At 41.8% G+C, this 21,359-nt stretch overlaps 1 protein-coding gene across 1 annotated transcript in view; it reads right to left on the reverse strand.

The window, feature by feature from the left end:
* LOC124126385 (dynein axonemal heavy chain 5-like) overlaps positions 1 to 21,359 on the reverse strand; it is a 116,072-nt gene that overhangs the window by 21,679 nt on the left and 73,034 nt on the right. The window contains exons 61-79 of the mRNA XM_048384623.1: positions 19,931 to 20,083; positions 19,702 to 19,809; positions 18,769 to 18,935; positions 18,210 to 18,396; positions 17,157 to 17,264; positions 16,587 to 16,726; positions 15,818 to 15,946; positions 15,134 to 15,337; positions 14,540 to 14,680; positions 13,407 to 13,657; positions 12,344 to 12,489; positions 11,162 to 11,381; positions 10,138 to 10,173; positions 7,453 to 7,593; positions 6,761 to 6,841; positions 5,214 to 5,446; positions 4,385 to 4,402; positions 3,425 to 3,436; positions 240 to 433 (exon numbers count right to left, since the gene is read on the reverse strand). Of these exons, the coding sequence (XP_048240580.1) occupies positions 240 to 433; positions 3,425 to 3,436; positions 4,385 to 4,402; positions 5,214 to 5,446; positions 6,761 to 6,841; positions 7,453 to 7,593; positions 10,138 to 10,173; positions 11,162 to 11,381; positions 12,344 to 12,489; positions 13,407 to 13,657; positions 14,540 to 14,680; positions 15,134 to 15,337; positions 15,818 to 15,946; positions 16,587 to 16,726; positions 17,157 to 17,264; positions 18,210 to 18,396; positions 18,769 to 18,935; positions 19,702 to 19,809; positions 19,931 to 20,083 (2,669 nt within the window). The remainder of the gene's footprint in view (positions 1 to 239; positions 434 to 3,424; positions 3,437 to 4,384; positions 4,403 to 5,213; positions 5,447 to 6,760; positions 6,842 to 7,452; positions 7,594 to 10,137; positions 10,174 to 11,161; positions 11,382 to 12,343; positions 12,490 to 13,406; positions 13,658 to 14,539; positions 14,681 to 15,133; positions 15,338 to 15,817; positions 15,947 to 16,586; positions 16,727 to 17,156; positions 17,265 to 18,209; positions 18,397 to 18,768; positions 18,936 to 19,701; positions 19,810 to 19,930; positions 20,084 to 21,359) is intronic.

Raw genomic sequence — 21,359 nt, forward strand, 5'->3', positions numbered from 1 at the left:
ACATGTTTGTATCGTTATCTATCATGTAATTGTCAAATTTTCGATCACAAAGATTGATCCTACTGAATTTCGTTTATCTGACATAATCATATGGAACCAACCATGTCGGATTTACAGGACTTGACTGTACATGTCAATAACAATTCTTTACTTCTCAGACAAGATAACAAAATAACAAATGTCAATGACTTCAATACAATGACAGAGACAGGAACCTCCATCAGTTATACCAGTCCTACCTCTCCACCATCTCTACAGCCGCCTTCAGCCTCTCATTCATCGACTGCAGCTCCATCTCTAGTGAATGTTTCTGGACAACGGCCAGGTCAAACTGAGTCTGAAGCTTGTTGACCACCTCCTGGACCCGGGGCAAGTCCTCCGCTGTCAGATCCTCATCCGGCTCGGAGGATATCTCCTGAGCATCCTTGTCCGGCTAGACAGTCAAACAACAGTGACATATGAGGAAACTAGGTGAAGGCAGGGAGAGCAGTCTTCACTTACTGACCGGTGTATACTCTAACATCCAGGGGTTTCCCAGTGAGGATGAGGCCATCACAGATATCAGTCTCATTGACATTAAACTTTGTGCAAAGGTTCAACAATCACATGAACCATTGAATAGCATCACTGTTCAGTCATTACACAGAGTAAATCTTGCGCACCATTATCTTAACCTTTTCACTCAAGTCACTTTCATCACAGGAAATACAATTTCATGAGCTCACCATTTTGTAAGAGATGCTATTGTTTAGTACTTCAAATTATACATTGAGCTTTTGCAAGCCTCTAAGTGAGTCTAAAAATACATGTGAACATCTGTTCTACCTACACAAGCATGCCAGAGGCGGATTCAGGATTTTAAAAATGGGGGTTGCAACCAACATCAGAAGTGGACAAACACACATGGAGGGACCAGCATTGGTTGACATTTAAGGTGTGAAAATGGGGGATGGGTGCATCCTCAGCATCCACCATCTCTAAATCGGCCATTGCAAACCTAGGGGAGAGCTATTCTATGACTTGATCACGATGGTATTCCACAACACTGAACACTACCTACATCAGTACAGACTAAGCTAGCAGCTCCTATGAGATGGGGGCAACACAATCTCCAGCAACTATAGTCTGCACTAACACAGACGAACATCGGTGATGAGAGTGGAGTGGAGAAGAATGAACCCTGACACAGAGGTCACCCAGTACAATCATCACCACACAGTGGCTCGACACACACATGCACAAAGCTATCTTTGTGCTTGGACTAGAAGTCTTTGTAGCACTAACACTACTTTGTTCAAGGTAAACCTCACAGCTGCATGTGAGCTGGTTTGAAAAATAAGTGACAATGAAAGCACTTTCCCTGTATTTTATGTCAGAAAACTGGTACGTGAGTCCAAGACTCTCCAAGAAAGCCAAGAACAGATCTGTTCTCCCAGAACATTGACGGAGGAAGGAAGGAAGGAGACAGACAACAGGTCACTATCTAACACATCATCACCAACCTGCATCTTGTTTAAAACCTGTTACAACATGTAACATATCAGGGGATCACACATTACCAAATAAAACCCAATAATACCTTCATTCCCTTCACCATGCTTATAAAGAAACCAATTGACATTGTTTAAAGTTACGTTATGAGATTCATGACAACAGCAGTGCATGTTGAAAGAGTGAAAGGACTTTCTGCTATGAGAACATGGAGAATAAGTTTAATTGCTTTATTCATCGATACATCATGCAATCAGCTTCAAGTGATGAGACCAACCTTTGTCAAATGAACCCATTTCTACCAGCAGCAAGAAGACAAAATACAGCTGAATTACAGGCATCTTGAAACCTTGTCTTCATCAATGATGACAATCATAGCAACACAGGGAAAAGTTTACTTACCAAGAAACTCTAGAAGGATATATCACCAAGCATACACACTTTCAGAAAAATAAAGTATTGTCAGGCCACATCAACATGTCAATTAGATCACCGCCATTTCTTCTCTGGACATGCACTACTCATGACTACTTTCGACATGTACTACTCAAGACTACTCAAGACTACTCTTCATGTACAACTCAAGACTACTCTCAACACAGTGGTGATCTAATTGATCTAATTGATATATATCAATTGAAATATTTCATCAGATTTTCGACATGTTCACAGCTGATGCAACACTCACCTTGATGGACAGTTTTGTCAAGAATTTTAGTTTTGTTTTAATTAAATGTTTGAGAAAAAATCAAATCGTGATTTTTAGTGCCAAAAATCCAATTCAGGTGCAAAAAATAATTTAATTTTCAAAGCTATGTCAAATGTTAGCAAGGGAAGAAAATGTAACAATGAGATCATAATGGCTACCCAGTCATTCATTCCCCTTGAGACAAGTACTTCCTAGATCCCGCATATACTAGGTGCATACACAGTGAGCTGGTTAACATGAACTCCTCCCTGTTTGAGGACTGGCGGGTAGTTAGTACATGCATTCATTGACAAAATATCAGCTTGTTAAGCATATTAGAATATCACATGCAGTGTATAGGGACACAGATGTCACCTGTCAAAATTCAGATCAACAAAACGTGAGTGAGTTGGCTTGGAGCTGCTTTGAACAATATTTCATGTCACAGGGAGTCAGCTGCATGTGGGAGGAGAGAACAAAGTAATGCAGGCTGTAGACATTTACCACTTGGATGATACTGACGAGAATAGGTGTGGCGCTGACAGACCAAGGACCTTAATTGGGGCAAATCTTGGATTCCAACCCATTAACAGCTAAGGGAGGCAACTCCAAGGACCTTAATTTGGGCAAATCTTGGATTCCAACCCATTAACAGCGCATCTTACCACAGCTAAGGGAGGCAACTCCAAGGACCTAAATTGGAGCAAATCTTGGATTCCAACCAATTAACAGCTAAGGGAGGCAACTCCAAGGACCTTAATTTGGGCAAATCTTGGATTCCAACCCATTAACAGCGCATCTTGCCACAGCTAAGGGAGGTAACTCCAAGGACCTTATTTTTGGCAAATCTTGGATTCCAACCCATTAACAGCGCATCTTGCCACAGCTAAGGGAGGCAACTCCAAGGACCTTAATTGAGGCAAATCTTGGATTCCAACCCATTAACAGCGCATCTTGCCACAGCTAAGGGAGGCAACTCCAAGGACCTTAATTGAGGCAAATCTTGGATTCCAACCCATTAACAGCGTATCTTGTACTGACAACTGCAGAGCCTTACATCACAGGAAAAACAGTGCCTGCAATATCTGCAGGAATACAGCTAACAGTGACTCAGTGAACACAACTGTGTCGACACAATGTTATGGACAAGGCACTTTCTAAACACAAAAATGATTAATTGCTGTTAGCAAACTTAAAGAATCTTGATGAAATCAATAGGGTTAAACTAGACTATTTGAAATATACCTGGCTGGCCAGCTGAAATAAACAAATGTCAGTGTTAAGTTGGGTGTTTTAGATGTTAATCCCCACATTTCTGTTCCCTCAGCTCGTTGTCAAGGTGTTAAATATTATTAACCATTGATCTCAAACCTCTTAAAAACAAGTTGCACAGGCTATATTGTTGGTTAAAATCAGACCACCCAAACTATGCTACAAGCATTGTGACTGAAATTTAAAAGTTACAACCAAAACACCTTCAATAATGCTAATATCAATCCACCAATACTTATTAAAAATGTAATTTTAAAATTCATTAAAAAAAACTTATCATGAATATTTACACTACTGATACTAAAATATGTTTTCACAAACTACTTTTGACATCATATGAATAGAGAAAAAGGATATTTTTCAAGTTTACATAGAGTGAGTGAGTATAGTTTTACGCCGCATTCAGCAATATTCCAGCAATATCACGATGGGGGACACCAAAATGGGCTTCACACATTGTACCCATGTCGGGAATCGAACCCGGGTCTTCGGCGTGACGAGCGAACGCTTTAACCACTTGGTTACCCGACCACCCCAGTATACATAGAAGACTACAACACTGTTAAGCATGAACATTCATGATCACCAATAGATTAAAATGTATTGAAAGGTATGTAACCATAAAATATTGAACCATTAGATATGACATGAGAGAAAGAAAACAGATCTATCACTACAGCTAGTTTACACTATTGAAGGAGGTGGAGAATGAAGCAAAATGATGACCATTGTTTAAAATAGTTAAAAAGAATAAATTCACAGAGAGAGCTATGAAACTTATGGACAGCTTTCTACAAAGAGTTTGACAAAGATGACATAAGCACTGAGAAGACGTTATACTGCTGCAAATGTTTAAAAATTAAAATTAAAATGAAAAAATATATACGCATATTAATAATTGGTTACAAGAGCATTGTAAACCTTGAAAGTTACCTCTCTTCTAATCCTTGCCTGGTTACACAGAAACAACAATGTGAGAATCAAAAGATATTCCTTAAAAACATTCTGAAGAAAAAGCTCTCTCATTATGAAAACAAATAAATACTTCATTAATTAATTAGTGCATACATTTAGTCATGAGATGAGCTATTGGTGACATTATGGAACAAATTTGTCTTGCTATATTTGGAGAAATATGAACACAATTGATGCTTAAGAAATTAACACTTTGAAATAATTTGTTCCATAACATTTACATTCCGTGTTTTCTACAAGTACAAGTACACTCACAGCAAATCACACATTCAAATTTCACAAGGTTTAATCCAGGGTCATTAAAACCAACTAAGACAAGAGTATACTCTTCTGAATAATACTAAAAATAGTCCACTTTTCAGCGGTAGAAACTAACAGTTTCAGCCCACTAGTCCTTATAATGATAGCAGAACCTTTAAAAATGTCAAAATTCTACTAGTCTTTAGGATACCTTTACTATTGGGCAGTTTGGCAAGGACTATAGGACAAGTGACAATTTCTTACCCTGCTTTTCATCAACTTCATGTACACCAGGTACAGGAGCTGATCCTTCAGTTCTGGTTTAGAGTGAGTGAGTGAGTTGGGTTAACTCCGCTTTGAACATTATTCAGTTATATCACAGTGTGTCAGCTTAATGTGGGAGGGAGCCAGGTTGTAATCATTTTAATTTTTGTTCAACCGGAATAGGTATGGTGCCGGCATACCAAGAATCACGATGATAACATTCCCTTCCAATTTTACAGGACCTAGATTAAACCTTGTTTCTCCCTCCTTCCCAGGCACTTACTTCTTCCTCCTGCTGCCGCTGCAGTCTCTCGTTCTCTTCAATCTCCCGTTCCAGTTCACTCAGCTTCTCCATTGAAGCCTTGAGCGGCCCACAGAGGCGTGTGTACTCAACAATGGCGATGGTGTACTGGACCAGGGTGGCGCAGTCTTCACTGGAATACTTGGCACCGGCGATGGTGATACCTTTAGTGCCGTCAGGGGATGGTGTCCTCTTCACAGCTAAGAAGGTCTTCTCTGTGGAAAGAGTGGAAATGGTGTTGAGGTGAGGTGAGGTGAGGTGAGGTGAGGTGAGGTGAGGTGAGGTGAGGTGAGGTGAGGTGAAATGGGGTTTAACCTCACGTCCAGGATTATTGCACTTATATAGCATGCACGTGTGGGTGTGTGTGGCTGCTTGCACTAGTCGGGACTAATGCCGATTTTATAGTGCTAGCCACACCGAAATACCATGCTGCAGCTTAACATGAATACTCTACTCAGACACAGTATACTGACTCCGAGCCGACCAGTCCTTGTTTTAGCCCCTTAATGCTGAGCGCCAGACTGGGTAACAACAAGTACCATCTTTTAAAGTATTTTGGTATGACGCAGCCAGGGATCAAACCCCGGACCTTCTGTTCCCCGGGTAGACGCTCTACCACTAGACCACCGAGCCGGTCGAAACAGTGTGGAAGTGCTCAAATCAAGGCAAGTAGTCAGCGTGTACATTAATGTGGGAGGATATATTTGTTTAACAATATTCCAGCTATATGATGGCGCTCTGTAAATAATCAAGCCTGGATCAGACAATCCAGTGATTGACATAATGAGCATTGATCGACGCAATTGGGATACGATGACATGCATTAACCATGTCAGCAATCCCGTTAGTCTCCTCTTGCGACAAGCATAGTCACCTTTTACGGCTATCATGGGTTGCTAAAGACCTATTCTACCTCAGGTCTTCACTGGTCAGGAGGATATGTGGAGCAGGTGCTAGACAGACTACTTCAGTGAAACCCATGAGTTTGGGAATGTTGCTAATAAACCAGGGATAATAATAGGGCATCTAGGTTCAAAATCCACTGCAAAAGGATCCTGCCTTGGCTAAGGGATACAACTCTGCACAGTGAATCGGAGCACCCTCAGACGACTGCACCATCCATCCTTGAAGGCAAGTACCAATATGATGCATGGGCTTTGTTGTTTCAATAACCTTGAAGTGAAATATTGTCGTGGGGACACCATATGGGTCATAATTGTTCAACCAAGCCACTTCAAACCAGGATATTGTGTGACATGGGTAAACCCACTAAACACTGTGCTTCAACACCACTGTGTATCTTTTCAGGTACTTTTTGCCCACATCATTTTGACACAACTGTAGATATTTACCCCCAGCTTTTATGTCAATGCACATATTTCACTCAAACCAAATGATTTTTTTCACTCAAGTCACATTGATATTGACAATAAAATGTGTATTTGCAAAGTTTCAGAGATTCAAAAACAACTAAACAAATAGAAAAACACATTGTAAAGATTGATATGATAAAACAATAAAAGGGTTACCTGCAGCATTGTCGAGCAGAGTTCCTTCCCCTGTGACCCCTAGCTGACCTTCCTTGCTGACAGCCAGGTAACTCTCAACAGCTGAACAATGGAACAACAAGAGGAAGACTTGAGTGCATAAGCACTGTGTTCAGTATGTATGCTTTCCAACACTTTGCTATTCAATGAAAAAACTAAATGTCACAATTTTAGCAAGTGTTATTTCATGTCACAGTCAGCAATTCATTTTCAAGCATTTCCAGTTTCAAATCAGACTTCTTTTTAGTGAGTGAGTGAGTATGGTTTTAAGCCGCTTTTAGCAATATTCCAGCAATATCACGGCGGGGGACACCAGAAATGGGCTCAACACATTGTACCTATGTCGGGAATCGAACCCAGGTCTTCAGCGTGACGAGAAAACATTTTACCCACTAGGCTACCCCACTGCCCCACTTCTCTTGAGGAATATAGGATCAATTGCATATCAATAAGAAGTTCCACCTTTAAAAAAACATGTTCATTAAATATTTTGCAAATTATGATAGCCATTCATATTCCAAAACGAAGAGTAGAGTTCAAAACGGGCTAGTGCTAGCTGTGCAAGGTCTTGTCACAGCATCACTGAGAACCCTTGGGAACCAGGTGAAAATAACACTAGCTCCTCTACCACCTAAAGGACCACTGACTTGTCCGGCCCACAATGACAGTCTTACCAGTCAGCACATCTTCAGGCAGCCCATCCTCCCAGGACACATTGTGCAGCATGTCCACAAACTTGGGGGAGTCGTTCATCGTCAGCTGCATCTGCTTCCACTGTGTCTTGTCAAACCTTTCCCCATCCTTTATTTTGGCAGCTGAAACATGTATCACCAGTTGTCATATGGAACAGTGTGGAAATAGACATCATGAGAGAGTGAGTTGCTTTTTAAGCCGTTTTGAACAGTACTTTAGTTACCGTATTCGACGTAATAAGCGCCCCGCTCTAATAAGTGCCCATGGCGAAATTTGCTTATATATTGGCTAGTGAACAATCCCAATTAGCACCCTTCCGATTGATCAATGTACACAAGACTTATTTATTCGTGTATAATACGCACTCATGTGTTATATGCACCCTTAATTAAGGGCAATTAAATTCTGGAAAAATATATCTGTCGTGTATAATACGCACAGACTTTTCTTTTGAATCATTTCAGGCTGTCAGCATAAACCACGAAATTTACGATCTTTCAACTCTTTCACAAAATTATATTCTAATAAGAGCCCCCTTTTTCTAATTTTGAGAGCGCCCTGAGCGCTTATTACGTCAAATACGGTATGTCACGGTCTGTCTGCCCAAAGTGATGCAGCTCTTAGATGCTGACATTTTTGGTGCAACCCACATACAAGGGTATGGTGCTGATAAACCAAGATTCAAAATCTAAGATTCAAACCCAAGATCAATGGATTCTGTCAATGCCAACTTTTGCACATTAAATGCCTCACACGTCTTGGCCACATATTCCCCCTTGTCATCATAAAGATAATAATCAGAAATGGTAAAATGTTTGTTTGTTGTTCAAAGCCACACAGAGCAGTATTCCAGCTATATGACAGCAGCATACAAGCAATCAAGTCTGGACCAGACAATCCAATGATCAATATTGTGAACAACGATCCTTTCCATCAGGGTACGAAGACACGCTTCCAACCAAGTGACCGAACCAATCTATTGGGTTGCCCCCTATGACCAGTGTAGGTTGCTGGGGACTTAATCTAACTCGGAATCACCATGGGGTAGGTCAAATGTAAATAATTTACTGATTATGATTCTTGTAAATAGACTGCACATGAAACTGTATGAACAGTTTCCACAGCTGTCTCAGGTTAGAAATCAACACAAACACACTAGCCTGAGTTATGGGTTATAACTCATGGGTTAGAATTACAAAACGTTGGGTCTTGTATAACCCTGATGTTAAAAGTTGAAACTTTAGGAGCCCTAGATTCAAATACTATAGCAGCAAATATCAAGGATCCTTTGACAGACACCTATATTTTTAGCACTGCAAAAGGATATAAATAATATACATTCAGGCTATTGATGAAAATAAAATGGCACACTCTTAAACATGTCAACAAAATATTACATTACTTATCGATGATACACATCAAACAATTCTTAGAGGCAGGTTAACACTTAGCATCACTGTCACACGACCAGACAGACAGACAGACAGATTACACAGACTGGTGACACGGACTTCAGGAAACATGAAGCATTTTAGAGATGGATTTGGTTAGCACCACTTTGATATGTACCGAACAGTTATGTTGTACATGGTGTATCAGTTTCTTGTGAGTGTACAGAGTGATGCAAGGTGATGCAACGTGTAGACGTAACCACTGTTGGCAGACTAAGGATGCTAATCAGGGTGAATCTGGGATTCAAACCCAGGAGTAGAGGAGCCTGATTCAGTGTAGGGATGCAGCTCTGCACAAATAATGCAGAACAAGGTTGGATGATGTACGATACAGACAAACAGAGTCAGGGTCTGAGACAGACTGTCAGATACAAACAGACACACAATCAGTCAGATACAAACAGACACACAATCAGTCAGAAACAGACAGCCAGATACAAACAGACACACAATAAGTCAGATACAGACAGTCAGATACAGACAGACACAGTCGGTCAGAGTCAGTCAGAGACAGACAGACAGACAGACAGTGTAAGAGACAGAGACAGACAGAGAGTCAGAAACGGACAGACAGTGAGTCAGGCAGACAGTCGGCAACAGACAGAGTCACAAACAGAGACAGACAGAGAGTCAGAAACGGACAGACAGTGAGTCAGGCAGACAAAGTCGGCAACAGACAGAGTCAGAAACAGAGACAGACAGAGAGTCAGAAACGGACAGACAGTGAGTCAGGCAGACAGTCGGCAACAGACAGAGTCACAAACAGAGACAGACAGAGAGTCAGAAACGGACAGACAGTGAGTCAGGCAGACAAAGTCGGCAACAGACAGAGTCAGAAACAGAGACAGACAGAGAGTCAGAAACGGACAGACAGTGAGTCAGACAGACAGTCGGCAACAGACAGAGTCAGAAACAGAGACAGACAGAGAGTCAGAAACGGACAGACAGTGATCGAGTCAGGCAGACAAAGTCGGCAACAGAGCCACAAACAGAGACAGACAGGCAGACAGACAGGCAGATGTAGAAGCATACACTCACTCATCAAGTCAGATAACAATGTTCAATTCAGACAAACATGCACATATCACAGTATTTTCACAACACCAACGGGACATGTTATAAAAACAACAACAATAAACAATGCTATATATAAGACATGAAGTCGGAAGTATACACAGGTATATTAATGATCACTGCATATCAGTAAACTCAAACCTGTTGATGGCTTCTTAGGAATAGGAACTTCAGCCGCTACATATTCAGGAAAGAACACATGCTATGTTCAACCACCAAGAGTAATGTTGTTCATCCCAATTACAGACAATTATCAATTCTCAAAATTACCAGTTATTGCAATCATAACTGTCTGACAAATGACAACATCAACAAACAATACCAATTTTAAGAATACAAGTTCCACCTCCCTACGAATATATATGACATGGTCAGACAGCTGGAGGCAGTTATTGGGATGACACTGGGACCACTACCTAGCATGAATCGTGTGCAGTGGGAAATAACTCAAGCATACAACTCAAAAGAAGCTAAAGAACACCCAAGTTTTTCATATGACTATAGATAATCTGTCATGCCATGATTAACTATCTTAAAGTTCTTTTGAGTGGTGTATTTCTCTTATCAAAGAAGAGCTCGACGGGACCAAATTTCCTACTCGATACCCAACCCCCTATTACTCTACTGGGGCCCAGGGAGTACTTCAGAGGAATATAGCGGATGAAGAGCGAAGATAATCGGAACTCGGCAGGAAATATAAAGGGAGATGATTTAATGTATCAATAAGCAGTATAAACGTAAAAAATATGGAGATATAGTGCATTTTAATACAGCTATTATGAGTCTTTATATAAATCAAGCTCAACACAAAATCAAACACGTCCAAATTATTTTTTTCTTATCTACAGTCCTCTGATCGATTGACCGGTCTGGGTAACTAATTAATACCCGAGCAACAGCATTATCCTATCCAGACTCGGGTACCCGGTGTACCCGTCCCAGCCCTTGTATCAGGTGGGTCAGCCATCCCCCCACCCTCATAAATCTTAATAATAGAAGTCAATCTTAGATTGCATGTTCTGAAAAGGGAAAATCATGTACTGTAACCTTTTTCTCCCCATATTACATCTGACCAGGCATTTTAATATCAGGGCAGGCATTTATTTACTGCTCTCCGTCGATCGACCCAGTGATTTTTCAAAGGAGACATTAAGAAGATACTCACACTTCTTGATGATGAACTTGGTGCTGGAGGAGCTAGAGGACATCCTGCTGGACATGTCCTCCTTCATTGGGGACAGGTCCAGTATCCTCTGTGACGGCAGCCGCTTCCCGATCAGCATCATCACCATCTCCATCACCTGGCCCACCAGCGTTGGTGGGTTGGCGAACGCCCTCAGACGTTCAATACACTGCCGGTCAACCTTAGACTTCCAGTATACCACCTGCCACACAGATATGTTTACACTTAGCTCAGACACACAGGCAGGAACGTAAAAGCAGAATTTTCAGAAGGTTGCCCAAATGTTACATCCAGGTCAACCAGTAAAAGAGATTTTGTTAAAACATATTTTAGTCAGATGGAATAAAAAAGGACACAATTCTCCCAGTTGAGATGCCCCTTGACCTCACTATTGGCAATGGATAGTACCTGTAAACATATTCCTCTGAGCCATATAAATTAAACAAATCAAATGTGGATATTTGGAAAATAATGAGCAATATGAATGACTTTCCATCAAAAATAATTCTGTCACCATATTTCTTTTGTCTAAGATACAACAAGACACCAAATACTAATGAACAATACTGGTGGTTGACAGGGGAACATTTTTATAAACACTTATTATGCATGCTCGGTATATAATCCGGGGCGGTCGGCTAGCCTTGTGGTTAAAGCGTTCACTCGTCACGCTAAAGACCCGGGTTCGATTCCTGACATGGGTACAATGTGTGAAGCCCATTTCTGGTGTCCCCCACCATGATATTGCTGGAATATTGCTAAAAGCGGCGTAAAACCATACTCACTCACTCACTCACTGTATATAATCCAGTCAACCTAGATAAAGCTGTTGCAATAAAACCTGTTCTATTCTCCAACAGTGATAATCAATGCTACTGTTTTTGCATAAAAAACCCTTGAGATTTAACACCCATTTCCAGCATCCTAGGCCACAGTTTAGAGTATACCGTATATGTTCAGAAAACAGGTTCTCTCTACACACCACGGGTGTCATCCTGTTACAGTGCATGAAGCTAGCATCTCTTCTGACACTGACACATATACATCCTCAATAACCCAGTGTATTACATCTCATTTCTACAGTCATTTTACTGTGGATATTCTCCTAATCATAACAAAATATGAAACAAATTGTTATGACATCTTGTGTATAGTGATGCTGACCTGTTGCCGAGAGTCCTCCAGGCTGCGTCGACACTCCTCCAGGGTCTTCTGGGCCTGGCCATACTCATCCTTGGCCTGCACCTGCCTCGTCTTCAGGGTCGCCTCTCGCATCTTGTCAAACTCCACATCATAGTCATCCCACTCTTCTGCGGTACAGAATATACACATCTCTACACTCAAATCACTGTCAGACTATATTTGACTACTTCACCCTGTCTAAACAATCCTTTGCTGAAGACGATGTTGACTATTAGCAGGTAATGATTATCATTATTTCAACAAATAAAATTACAAAACAAAATCATGAGCATAACTGGAGGTGTTTTCAAGGAGTTGCAAAAAAGAAGCAGCTCCTTTACTGCCATTTCCTCAAAGCTCCACAAATCATAATATACCATGTACTTCCAGTCCCAAAACATCCAGATCTTGACCTTATGATAGATTATAATAATCTGTTTATACAGTGCCAAGTTCCAGGTAGGCTGCTCACAGGTGTTTATATGTGGAAAAAAACCAGGTGAGTCTTTAGTTCCTTGCAGAAAGTGTGGAGATTGGATGCAGATTAGATTTTCATGGGAAGACCTCAATCAAGACAGCCTCATAACATCCAACAATTTCAGGATGGTGCAAGATCTTTTTAGCTGCCAATGAACAATGTAACCATGTTTCACAATAACCTAAGCTACAAACTTTAAAAAGATAGTTCTCATGACCTTGACCTTTGATCTTCTCATCTCGTGCCAAAAGAATTCCCAACGTCTGTTTGAAATAAGTCCAATGACTGTTATCCTCTAATGTCAATAAACTTCACACCATATCCAAGTGAAAGTCAGAGACAACGACATTTACCTCAAAGGTGACCTTGACCTTTGGCATAAATGCAGTTGACGTGACCTGGTAGGATTTGTTTAGAAATATATAATTATGTTTTAATGCCTGTAGAGGTAGGCAGGACTCAGATACAACTATGTTTTACAAAAAAACAACAACTGAATGCTGACCTTGACATTGTATGAATATTAAACAAGCCCTTCTGGAGTAGAGAAAGAAAACACAGCATCACCTTGCTTGAGAAGTTCATCTTCTTCCTCTTCCTCTTCCTCAAATTCATTCAGATGAAGGTATGCATCTAAAGACTTGCTGAGACCGACCTTGGCCTTGAGCTTCTCCAGGGTCGTGGCCTTGTATGTGAGTTGGTTGAGAAGGTCAGCAGTCACCTTCTTGGCCTCCTCAAACTGGCTGGTCTTTGTCTTGATGGCCTTCTTCATCTTCTTGGCATCAGATCGGGTCTGGTCAAGTGTGGACAGCAGCTTCCTGTGACCGGAAAGAGGCCAAACCATTATCATACCATTGACAGTATAAAGGGATGAGAACAGTCACTTGCCAAGCAACTGGTTTGTTTCTCAACAATAGCATAGGAAAATTTAATGTGTTTATACATATATAAATTGGTTATTTGAAATCAAAAGAAACAATCCAAAAGGCTCTGTAGCTCACCTGCTATGACTATGCAAATGTTTCAGTATGCATGCACAAATACATTGACATCATAAGCCCACAGTCAAAGTCTGATTCAATTTAAACTATATTCAACTTGAAAATTATCTTTTGCAATGATATCTATAGTGACCACAGTTCAGCCTTTGTTTTGCTTATTTGTTTGTTGTTTCACACCACATATATTCCAGCTATATGATGGTGGTCTGTAGATAATCATGTCTGGACCAGACAATCCATTGATTAACATCATGAGCATTGATCTGAGCAATTTTGACACAATGACAGCCTGCCTGACCTTCCAATCCTGTTAGTCGCCACTTACGACAAGCATGGGTACCTGAAGATTAATTCCAGCCTTCACCTTCAATGTGTCAGCTTTTGGTGCTTCATTTACGAGATGATAGCTGAATTTGTTTTCATAAATTGTATATTTTTTTCAGTTCCTCAGACAAGAAAATATATATTCAACTTCAGCCTCTTTAAATTTCGGAACAATACCAAAGATTTCAGCTGAATCCATTACAGCTTCCTGGAGAAGACATACAAAATGTGGAAAGTAGCCAGGACAGAATAATATTTGATTAAAAATGAATAATGTGTAGCAACTATGACAATCTTGTCTGTCCCCAGTGATTCACATGCAGCTACCACACAGCAACCTCCCACAGAGATGTATCAGCTATCCCCGAGACTCACTTGAGTTTCTCCACCACCTCCGTCCTGTCTGTGGCCTTGTGGGTGTAGAGGTAGCGGAAGCAATCCATGAACCGCCGGTATGTCGTGGGGCCCAAGAACACCTCATTCTTTGCAGGGACACTTGTGTCACGATGCTGCAGTCTGATGGCAAACAATATGAAGATGGACTTTTGTTAGTGAGATATCTTTTCAGTCAATTCTTCAAGACATAAAAATGCTGCCACAAAAGGAGAAGTTGTAATTATCATTTTTCTTTTCAGGATATCGATCATGTCCAGTGAACAATTATTATTTGGATGTAAAACCTGAAGATAAGTTGTTCTTTCTGCAAAAACAAATTGGGATACAATGACATGTATCAACCAAGTCAGCAAGTCCGATCCCCCATCCCCTAAGCGACTCTTACAACAAGCATGGGTTGTTGAAGACCCATTCTAACCCGGATCTCAACTAAAAAAACACAAAGAAGCAGGCATTTGCTATCATGATAAGTATAGATACGTTTCCAGACATGTGATAAATTGTCCACAACAGCTTTAGGGTCATGAAGGTTGTGTGTTGCCTGCAGTGACCTTCAATGACTGTTCCACTCACTTGATTCTCTCGTGCAGGATGGTTTTGGAGTACGGCAGGTTGGGCACCTTGATGGTCGTCACCTTCAGCTGGTCCTTCTTCTTCTCTGTGACCTTCACAGTGTTAAGGCTGATCTCGGGACTCAGCTCCCCGGCCCACGGCATCTGCTTACAGTCTCGCAGCACAAAGCTGTGGATGTTGGCCAGGCAGGTTGTCACGTTGTCGCTGGAGAGGATGAACAAGTCATTTGCTAGAGTGTGAAGGATGTGGGTGACAACATTGTAGCTGCATCATTGTTGTAACAGCAGGAATGGGCTTCACATATTGTACGTACATAGTGTGTTTATCTTACATACCATTGATTGATTGATTGATTGATTGATTGATTGATTGATTGATTGATTGATTGATCAACACTACTTGTAACAGTATTCCAGTTATATCATGTCTTGTCAGCTTAATGTGGGAGGAAAGCCCAAAGTGATGCAGGTCTTAGACGTTTACCACTTCATTGAAACCCACGAGCACGGGTATGGTGCTGACAAACCTAGATACATAATTGGAACGAACCAGGATTCGAACCCACAGTCATAGGTTTCTTGCATGCCCAAGGGACGCAACTCTGCACAGCGAATAGTGTCCCCTTAGACGACTGGGCCACCCGTGCCCCCCCGATACAAGAAGCAGCATCAGCAGCAGTCTTACCTCAGGTCCTCGAACTCTTCAGTCAGTCTGTGTTTGGTGATGAAGTAGTTAGCATCTCCTAGCAGGGACTCCTGCGGCCAGTCACACATCCAGTTGATCTGACAGCCACTCAGCAGACCAGGGTACTGGCTGCAACACACATGGAAGTCCGAGATATTGAACAGCCCGTAAATATTCATGTCTCATAGTGCTGGGATGAGTCCAAATTTACTACCCGGGTACCCGACCCCCTATTACCTTCCTCTACCTGGGTACCAGCTATATGTCTTAAGAGAAAGGTACAAAATGTATGATTGGGACTACCTTAACCATACCCCAAGCAAAATGCCCTTAGATACACATACAGAACGATCTGGTCATGCATACGCTGAATTTGCCTGAAGCTTTATCTTTATTCAAACATATGAAAGTCAGAAGGAATGTGTGCATAGTCAGAAAGAAATGCGAACATTAGTGACTTGCAGTGTAACCATGAAGTTCCAGATAACTTTTGTCATTAAACAATATATTACGGCGTGTCAGCTTAATGTGGGAGGAAAGCCCAAAGTGATGCAGGTCTTAAACGTTTACCACTTCGGTGAAACCCACGAGCACGGGTATGGTGCTGACAAACCTAGAAACATAATCGGTGCGAATCGGGATTCGAACCCACAATCTGGTATCTGGCGTGCCTAAGGGACGCAACTCTGCACATCAAATTGCCAAATTAATGAGACAGGGCTCAACAACAAAACACATGCAAGTGTTGGTCCAGGGTTGTGCTACTCACTGTGATGCGTTCCTGATGAGAGGATGTCCTGGGGGCAGACAGATGATGATGTGGAGGTTGCTCTTCACCCTCGACACAAAGAACTTCATGGGGTCCACGGACATACTGGGGAACTCACGCTTCATGGCAGGGTGGATAGCCTGAGAGCAATACAAACCAGATGTGACTGATAGTTAAACTATTTTGGCTGGAGCCTTTATGTCTGGTTATCCAAGGACTAAAAACAGGAACTGTGTGGACCAAGGCTTTATTGCTCTTGATGAAATGAAGAGTGATAATAATCTGTACTTGGGAACAACCACTGAACATTCTAGGGGGTGGCCTGGGATTTTTTAAATATTTTTTTATAGTTTTTCAGTGACATTTTTTTTCAATGAAAGGAGCTGAAGATCTACTTTTTTCAGAACATCCAACATGTCCTCACCAGTTCACTATTTGTAACTAGAGGCCAAATTATTTTTAACACTATTTTCTGGAACATATTTATTTTCAAACAAATCAAATACCCACCGGGATATCAAAGGGTCGGTGCTACACTTAAGGGGCTAAGAAGGTGTGAGTAAAGCCTACCTGTAGTAGTCCATCCATTTCATCATTAGAGAAGAGGTGAGGGTACTCCCCACTGACCAGGAGACTGTTGATAGCGTCCAGGTACACTGGGTCAGCCAGGTCACGCGACTGCAACACATCATCACATGGCTAATAGTGGTCGAATAGTCAAAAACTTGTCAATGTTACATTAAATTGTAGATTTTATCCAGTGTGTGACCCTTTTGTTTGGGTTGTGACCATGATGATGCTGTGTTGTGTTTGGGTGAAATGTTTTTTGAAGCTGGAAACTTTTGTTCAAGCATGTTTTCACATAGGATCGAAAGAAGGAGACATGAATAGTGTGAGATAGGATAAGTTAAAAAATTTGTATAATTTTGCCAATTTCATTACCAGCCCAAGAAATAAGATATCAAAGGAGTCAGTATGTTTGTCTTGGCGATATGATTTGCATTGATAGGACATTTTCAAACATGCTAAGTTTAAGCTGGTGCCAAGTGGCTAAGTTATAACAACACTATCACACAATGGTCACAGAAGGAACTCAAGAACCGTTACACAATACCATTTTCTATGTCTATCACTGTGATGTTTTCAGATCCTGTTAAAAGATAAGAAAATCACAACTGAGCTCAACACAAGAGGCAGATCCAGAGTTTTAGAAACTTGGATTTCACTGGTTCAATACACGGAACAGGTCATGTCAGGTCTGAATAAAAAGGGTAGGGGACAGGAAAGCACCCCACTGTGGATCCACCACGGGTTCAGCACTAGTTTGTTTGTTTGTTTGTTTGTTTGTTGTTTAACGCCGCACTCAGCAATATTCAAGCTCTATGACGGCGATCTGTAAATAATCGAATCTGGACCAGACAATCCAGAGAAAGACATCATGAGCATCGATCCACGCAATTGGGATCGATGACATGCATCAACCAAGTCAGCGAGCCTGACCACCCGATCCCGTTAGTTGCCTGTTACGACAAGCATAGTCGCCTGTTACGGCAAGCATGGGTTTCTGAAGACCTGTTCTACCCGGGATCTTCACAGGTCTCAGCACTAGTATCCACTACTTACAGTAAACATCAGTGTGATGATCTTGCCCTCGGATCCACTGAGTCGGATGGCAGAGCGGAGACCATCAAAGAAGTTGCTCTGTTTGGCCGTGTCCACCTTGTGTATAGGGATGTCAGCTACATGCAGGGCCAGGCGACACAGTGTGGCCAGGTGAGAGCCCACAGCTCCGATCAGCAGCAGATTCCCACTGAGCAGATCAACACAAGGCTCAATGAGTGAAATAAAGGGTCCAAAACAACCTGCTTCATCCGGGACCCGTCCACAAAACAATCTTAGTGCAAAGAGGATCTAAACTCCCATACTTCTAATATAGGTTTACAATAGCCGCTAAGATCACTTTGTTGAACAGGGCCCTGGTTTTAAATAATGTTCAAAGTCTTTGTACATATTGTGTATGAGTAATACCAAATAAAATTTATTTGTTATCGAAGATGTTTGAGGTATTCAAAGTATTTACTTAAAATCAAAGATTTCATAACCAAGGAAATAGTGTTCACATCGGTACATGAAATGCATGTAGCATGTGCCAAACTTGTACTTATGTTCCATGTCTACTGACCCATGACGGAAGCTGATGACTCGATGCATCCTGACAACGTGGGAGATGATGAAGTCAGACAGCATGATGTTGAGTCTGACGTTGCCGAACTCCTCGTTGTAGCGGGTCAGATGGGTGTTGAGGCAACTGTGCAGGTCTCGCAGGTTCTCTATTGGTTGCAGCATTACCTGTGGTCAAAAAATAAAATAACTCCATGTCTAAAGAGGAGGCTGTATTTCAAGACAAGCTTGATCAAACAGTACTATCAGGAAAACTATCATGGGAAAACTCTGCAACATTAAGTCAGATTCTGAGGCTGTGACACCTTGCAAACAAAAACTCTGCAGTCTTGAAAGATGATGCATCTATCAGCGGTAGAAACTAACAGTCTCAGTCCACTTGTCCTTATAAATGATAACATATAGCAAAATCTTTAGAAACTGCAGATTTCTACTCGTCCTTATGATACCTTAACTATTGGGCAGTTTGGCAAGGATTGCAGAACTAGTGCAGTTTCTAATGCTGTCTCTATACTCACAGCAGAAGCCTCATCAGCACTCTGGTCTAACATTAGTCCTGAACTTGTCTCAAACTACAGCTCATTACTTATGCAAACATATCCAGGCATATCATTACAAAAGAATTGGAATCACACCATTTTCTGTCCTTCAAACAAAGTGAAAACCTGACCCAGAAAGTAGACACATTTAAGATAAGATTGATAAAAAGGTTCTATCACTGAATATGAGTTTGAAAGTAAGCAAGGGGTCCTTGTCATAACCCAACTCAAGACTTTTCAATGTAAAACATTTTGGGGTCGCTATATCTGTATACTATAGGAGCAAACATTTAGGAATACCTTAATGTTGAACACTGCTGAATACGCAAGATGGTCAGATTCTAAACTATCCAGTTTGTGTTGTGTCTTAATCTTAGGGTCTTCAGCAGACGTACCTTAATCTGCTTTGTCCCAAGAGATGTGACCGGTCTCTGATACATCCGGGCATCAACTGGGAACGTCACAAAGTGTTCATGAAGTGGTCCTTCCAGCTTAGGCCAAGTCTGCAAACAGAACACAGCGTGGTAACATTCAATACATTCTGCACACCATGGCACTATTGTCACTCTATCCAGTACAATACTTTCCTGATCAACAACAGTCATGTTCTCACTACTCTCCTACCTCCTGAATAGACTTCTCCAGTGTGTCATCGAACCAGTTCTTGTCGGCTGTGCGACTGATGCGGTCCTTCATGATGCGCTGGATCTCGTGTCTCCATAGCGACACCACCATGCTCTCATCAGCCCTGCTCTCATCCGGCAGCCGCTTCAGACACTGAAGTGACAACATTGGTAAGTGATATCCACAAACAAATAATTCATATATACAAATTGAATAGAGGCTAATATCTGAAACTAGTCCAGTCTAACACAGCCATCATGCAATTTGTAGAAGAGGAGAATCAGATTAGTCTCTTCAACATGTCAGGTCAATAATAAAACCACTGGATTACTTAAATTAGCTTTCTCAACTTCATACTCCTATGTAATGAAACAATAAACAGTGACTTCAGCTAGACTGGTCAAATATCTGTCTGGCTTTATTTTTAGTTATGACAGCCCTATCTAAATACAGTACTGGAAATCATAGACATGGTTGGGATGGGAAGGAGAGGAGGGAGTAGCGGATATGGGAAGGAGGGGAGGAAGGGGAGAAAGGGTAGGGGAAAAGAGGATAAGGAAGAGGCAGTTATGGGAAGGAGGGGAGAAAGGGTAGGGGAAAAGAGGATAAGGAAGAGGCAGTTATGGGAAGGAGGGGAGGAAGGGTAGGGGAAAAGAGGATAAGGAAGAGGCAGTTATGGGAAGGAGGGGAGGAAGGGTAGGGGAAAAGAGGATAAGGAAGAGGCAGTTATGGGAAGGAGGGGAGAAAGGGTAGGGGAAAAGAGGATAAGGAAGAGGCAGTTATGGGAAGGAGGGGAGGAAGGGTAGGGGAAAAGAGGATAAGGAAGAGGCAGTTATGGGAAGGAGGGGAGGAAGGGTAGGGGAAAAGAGGATAAGGAAGAGGCAGTTATGGGAAGGAGGGGAGAAAGGGTAGGGGAAAAGAGGATAAGGAAGAGGCAGTTATGGGAAGGAGGGGAGGAAGGGGAGAAAGGGTAGGGGAAAAGAGGATAAGGAAGAGGCAGTTATGGGAAGGAGGGGAGGAAGGGTAGGGGAAAAGAGGATAAGGAAGAGGCAGTTATGGGAAGGAGGGGAGGAAGGGTAGGGGAAAAGAGGATAAGGAAGAGGCAGTTATGGGAAGGAGGGGAGGAAGGGTAGGGGAAAAGAGGATAAGGAAGAGGCAGTTATGGGAAGGAGGGGAGAAAGGGTAGGGGAAAAGAGGATAAGGAAGAGGCAGTTATGGGAAGGAGGGGAGGAAGGGTAGGGGAAAAGAGGATAAGGAAGAGGCAGTTATGGGAAGGAGGGGAGGAAGGGTAGGGGAAAAGAGGATAAGGAAGAGGCAGTTATGGGAAGGAGGGGAGAAAGGGTAGGGGAAAAGAGGATAAGGAAGAGGCAGTTATGGGAAGGAGGGGAGGAAGGGGAGAAAGGGTAGGGGAAAAGAGGATAAGGAAGAG

The sequence above is a fragment of the Haliotis rufescens genome, unplaced genomic scaffold, assembly GCF_023055435.1.
Source record: "Haliotis rufescens isolate VD_foot unplaced genomic scaffold, xgHalRufe1.0.p SCAF_5, whole genome shotgun sequence".
NCBI lineage: Eukaryota > Metazoa > Mollusca > Gastropoda > Lepetellida > Haliotidae > Haliotis > Haliotis rufescens.